Genomic DNA, 6,000 nt, shown 5'->3' with positions numbered 1-6,000 from the left:
TTATTTGTGAATTGTTTATCATGTGTTCCTCGCTTCTAGAAAAGAGATCTCCTGTTATATACACCAAACTCCCAGAATATTGCCTGATGCATGGTAGACACTGAACAGACTGAACAGCTGTTGAGCAGTGGAAGGCAAGTAAAATCATAGCTGTCTTAATTTGCCTGAGATGAGAGATGAACAGGAGTACTTAATAACTATAGGTTTTGCTTTCCTTAGTGCCATTCCTACCCTAACCCCCCCAATACGTTTTAGATGTACAACGGCTATTGCCTGGTTGAACAGGTGAGTCGGGTGATACTTACAATTGAAATGTTTCATTGTACTTTGGTGACCACGTGTTGCTTTTTGTCTTTGTGCCTTGTTTTCTCTTCTTGTCTCCAAGATTGGGTCCCAGTATACAAACTTCCACAAAGGGCCGGAACATGGCAGTGGTCTGCCAGTTTAGATCATTAATAGCAATCACTAAAAACCAAAAAAGGAAAGAAATACTAAATGTTAGCAAACAAATCTGTGGAATCTTAGGCTCCCCTTTGGTCCTCAGAGTAAATTTAAAAAAAAATGATGTATCAAACCATAATTGGCACTTAATAGTGCCCTTACTCCATTGATAAGAAAATATCCTTGAAGAAAAAACAATTTTCTCTCTGGAATGTACTTAATTTACCTTTGAGCTCTAAGCTGTGTGGCATTGGTATGGTAAAAAGTTGTAATTCAAATGACATTTGTTACTAATGAAAAGTTATTCCTCTTGGTTAAATAAGCTCTATTGGTTAAGTAAAAATGTGATGTTTTTCACATGAAAAATGAAGATATGTTCATAAAATGCCTAGAAAATATACAGGAAATAGAAAATAGATTAAGATTAAATCTATAAATTTATCAGTCAGAGTAAATGGATACAGAATGGCATCAATGTATTGCAGTCTTACATATAATTATATTTTTAAAATCTATCATGAATAGCTTTCTAACTATATATGTTCCAATTGCAAATATTCCATATGGATATTCCACTCTGTATTTAACCAATCACTTACTGTAAATGTTGTGGCTGTTTTGTATTATCAGCCATCACAAATAATTCTTCAATGTACATTCTCATATGTCTACTTTTGTTCATCCTCTAATATCTTAAAGTATATTATAAGTAAAATAGTTAATGTAGAAGGCTTATAAAACTTTGGGCACTTGATACGTAGATGTCAAAATATCTTTGAAAAATATTTAAAGACTTGTGTGTATAGGTAGGCATTCCCATGGACCAATACTGTCCATAATCTTTTATAGACTACAGCAGTGTTATTTTCATAATCCGAACATACACTAGGAAATGCAATTTTAAATTGTATTACAAGGACGTGGATCTTAGTAAGATGGATATTGTGACTATTATATATATATTACATATATATAGACTATTATAAAGTCTATAATATAGAGAATATGGTTTTATTGAACCAAATATTAACCTTTAAATTTCACCCAGCATTCAGATTGTATTTTTGTAATGTAAAACCAATAGATCGAACTAGTCATTTAAAAAAAAGTCAGTTTTGGAAATCACATAGAAAAAGTGAATAGATAAGTAACATGAATAGTAATGATGAGGGAGCTTGAGGCAAGCTGAGGGCAAAGTGCAGGCTCACAGCACCCCCTCCCCCAGGTGGGGCATGTATGATATTCCTTAGACACTCCCAGCTACCCCAAAACAAGAAAGGACAAAAACAAACAAAAACAAAACAAAACAAAAACAAACAAAACCCCCACAAATGGTTAAACTGGTGAGAGTCTCCAGGAGTTTACCAGAAAAATGTAAACAATAGGCCAGGGTCCAGGAATAAGTAAGGTCTTAATGTTAATGACTTGCTAACGGGAAAAACCACCTTAGCTGGACAACAGCTAGGCCTCCAGGAAGTCTTTAGCAAGTGAAAGTCTCTTTGGAAACTCTCTCTGGACTTTATCTAACTCCATAAAAAGATCACCCCCCACACTTGTAGTGCAGCTCCTTCTGCCCATTGGCCCTGTCCTTGTGCTTTAATAAAATCACTTTTTTGCACCAGAGACCTCTTCAAGAATTCTTTCTTGGTTGTTGGCTCTGGACCCCATGAACCCACCATCATGCCAAAATCTCATCAGTAAGAACATACTAACCTAACATGAAATTTGACAAGTTAAGGAGCCAACCATAGCAGCAATGTTCAATGTATACCCTAGCATCTTCCAGAGAAAATGATCAATGTATATAGTTTTGACATGTAATCTCCAGTGTATTTAAACCATTTAGATGTTTCAGATAATACAGGCTAAGTATCTGTGCCATTGATTTTTTTTCAGTTTTAGATCAAAAGTTCTAGTTTCGTGAAAAATTGTGAGGCTGCCCTAAAATCATCAAGTATTTTTAAAAATAAACCTCAGAAAAAAAATTTATTTTTTATATTATCGCAAAGGTTAAAGTCTACTAGACTGATGTATCTGGATGCAATATATACCTTTTACAGTGACTTTATGCTCTCCAGTTCCTGGGGTAGTGGTGATGTCCACGTGAACAGAAATCTGACCCACTGAATCTTTGGAGGGGCGACCTGCAAATAAGCAGATATTTAGTGGCTCGAACTTTCAGGCTACTTTAACAACAGACATGCACGTTTTCTGTATTAGAGACTTTAAAGTGTGTTCATGGAAATGATTGGTTCTTTTCATTAATAGCACATAATAGATATTGATAAATGTTCACTAATACGCTATATAGATTTGTGGTATAATCATATGTAGCCCACTGAGCTAAAATTTCATATGCTCCACAGATAGCATGAGACACCCTGTTAGTAGTATTATCATTAGAAGAACTTGTAGTTGCCTTACTAGGCACTTAATTAGGCTCTATTTGTTGCTAATGGACTTAAGAGCTATTTTACAACATGCCATGCCAAGGCACTGGGGCCACAAAGATGGCTCTGTAGAACTTCACCTGCTTTCACGAAGTCTGCAGTAGTCCAGAAGACCAACCTATAAACACATTGCTGCCATACACTGTGATAAGTTCTATAATGTATATTTGCAAGGTCTATGGATGGAATAAAAAGGCCTAGTCAATCTCCCCTGGTAAAGGTTAGTCAAGGGTAAAATGCTATACTGGAAAGTGCTTGTGACTTGGGGTCAGATAAATTTGGATTCAAATCATAGTTATACCACTGCTGGTTCTCTGATCAGAATTTACCATTGTCTCCAGTTTGTTTTCTTATTTGTAACATAGGGATAATAACAACAACCTCTTAATATATACACATCTATTAACACCATGAACATATGTATTCTTTCCCACAAATAGGAGCACATGTTCTATCTTGTAGTTGACCTCTATTTTTCACCTAAAACTATATGATGAAGATTATTCCATTTCAGTATGTATAAAGCTATTCCTTGTTCTTTAATATAGCCTGGGATTTCACAGCACTAACTACAATGTAATTGTTCAATGAATACTTGCATGAAAATGAATCACTGAAAGGTTTACAAATAATTAAAACGTTAAAATATTTAAAACATTTAAAATAATGTTTGGCCTTTATCCCATTATATGAATATATATTAATTTATTAAACCATATCTTTTGCTATTATAAACTATAAAGAATACTTATTATTCTTACTTATAAGTTGATATGTCTTCTTTGGAGAAATGTCTCTTCATGTCTTCTGCACATTTTTAATTGGATTATTATTATCTTTAAGTATTGAGTTGTGTAAGTTCTTTATATATTTTGGATACTAACCCTTCATCAGCTCTGTCATTTACAAGTATCTTTTCCCATTCAATAGGTTGCTCTTGCATTTTGTTGCATTTTCCTTCACTCTAAAGAAGCTTTTTATTATGATGTAGTCCTAATAGTTTATTTTTGCTTTGTTTCCCTTGCCTCAGCAGACATATTTGGAAAAATGTTATTAGAGTTGTTATCCTAGGAATTACTGCCTGTGCTTTCTTGTAGGATGTTTATAGTTTCAAGTCTCACATTTAGATCTTTAATACATTTTGAGTTTATTTTTGTATATGGGGTAAGACTGTTCTGGTTTCATTCTTTTGCATGTAGTTGTCCAGTTTTTCCAACACCATTTGTTGAAGCAACCGTCTTTTTCCCATTGGATAGTCTTTCTGCTTTGTTGAAGATTAGTTGACCACATTATTGAGGTTTATTTCTGGGCTTTCTATTCTGTTCCATTGATCTAGGTGTCTATTTTTGTTCCAGTGCCATACTATTATGATGACTATAGCTTTGTATTGTATCTTGAAATCTGGAATTGTGATACCTTCAGGTTTGTTCTTCTTTTTCAAGATTGTTTGACTACTCAGGTCTTTTGTGATTCCATATAAATTTTAGTATTATTCTAGTTCTGTGAAAAATGCTATTGGTATTTTGATGGAGATTGCATTAAATCTGTAGATTGCTTTGGGTAGTGTGCATATTTTAACAATATTTATTCTTACAATCCATGAACTATCCCATAGAGAGCTGAACAATTTATCCCCTCATATGCAACATATGAGATTAACAGGAATCTTACATTTTGTAAAATAAATGGCTAATGATGAAAGTTCAAAATAAAAGTTCTAACAGACTCCCAATTTCTACCTTCAGAGAATCACTGATTTGGGCCAGAACATCTCAACAAGATCTGCTAAGAGTTAGTTCACAACAAGGACTTCACCACAACTCCCTCCCCATCCCATTCATTTGATAATAAAAGGATTGAAAGATAGAAAGTGAGGGGAGGATAGGAAATGCTTTCTTTACCTGAGTTGAAGGGAAGACAACTCCAAGAGAAATACTCTTAAACCTAAGAATTGCCAGCAAGCTATCATTTCACTTTTGAACTGGTGACTTAGAATTGGTGAATTAGAAGACATTATGACCTGAGCCAGCCACAGTGTGCCAGGACTACCTCCTTAAATTCATGGTTCCATGATAGTGTTAAAAATACAAGTGCTTGTGTAAGGACCCAGGTCTGAACCAAACTGACTCTGACAGGTTTCAAGTTTCCCTCTGACCTTGAAGGCCTAAGTGTCAGTTTCTCAGAATCATTAGACAATAGAAGGGCACACATTGCCCCAGGCAGGAGGGACCACCCTTGTAACACCCAATCAGGAAAGGTCAGCTAACACCCTTAACATTTCTAAGGGCAGGCCTAGAAGTCTAGTTACACCCTATGTGAAGGTCCTGGGTCTACTCTGTAATTGGTTAACACTCTAAATGTTGTAATTGGACAAATCTGCTGTCGATAATATTGTATAATAATGATTGGATCACTGTATTTCCTGTAACTCCCCCTTCCCAAAGCCATAAAGGCCCTACCCTGCATTTGTTTGGGGCTCTCAGCATGGATCCACCGCACCAGTAAAGTCTGTGAGCCCAAGCTTAGACCCGGCCAGCCTAAACTCGTAATAAAGCCCTTTGCTTTTGCATGCGTGACTCGGTTTCCCTGGCAGTTTCTGGTTTTGGGGAATGATATTAAAAATCTGGGCATAACACTTGTTAACTTCCATTTAACTTAACAAATTCATTTTCCACCCTTCTCCACTCTGCCCTCAGCCCTTAACACCTCTCTGGCAATTTGAGTGGTGTCTCTACACTCTAGTGTCTAGCTGGATCTGGCCAATGAGAAGCCCTAACAAGACAGGAGAAGATATTTATTTCTTTAGTCTTTTTCCTGTGGACTCACCCTGTGGTGGCCAAATTCTGCAACCAAATATCACAATTCCTCTCAAGCAGCCCTCCCTAGGTGACAATATTTTTCCTGGCTCTAGGTGCTTCTTCCTCCCTTGTTACTGTTAATGCAAGGAGTAGTTCAAAAGTTCACTCTTCTTTCTGGTTTCTCTGTATCTCCTGCCCATACCTTTCTACATACCTTCTCTATTAAGTCCTTTCCAAATAATCTAAATTTGGATGTGTCATTTGATACCTGCTGGGACTTTGCTTAACAGAGTTAATGTTTTTGATTTGCT

The 6,000-nt window shown here is 35.9% G+C and overlaps 1 protein-coding gene across 1 annotated transcript in view; it reads right to left on the bottom strand.

Moving 5' to 3' along the window:
- Positions 1-6,000, bottom strand: part of UNC13C (unc-13 homolog C) — a 593,765-nt gene that overhangs the window by 4,452 nt on the left and 583,313 nt on the right. Inside the window, exons 33-34 of the mRNA XM_029952367.1 lie at positions 2,493-2,585; positions 306-465 (exon numbers count right to left, since the gene is read on the bottom strand). Of these exons, the coding sequence (XP_029808227.1) occupies positions 306-465; positions 2,493-2,585 (253 nt within the window). The remainder of the gene's footprint in view (positions 1-305; positions 466-2,492; positions 2,586-6,000) is intronic.

Source organism: Suricata suricatta, chromosome 9 (genome assembly GCF_006229205.1).
Source record: "Suricata suricatta isolate VVHF042 chromosome 9, meerkat_22Aug2017_6uvM2_HiC, whole genome shotgun sequence".
NCBI lineage: Eukaryota > Metazoa > Chordata > Mammalia > Carnivora > Herpestidae > Suricata > Suricata suricatta.
This window is presented reverse-complemented; position numbering and strand designations above follow the sequence as displayed.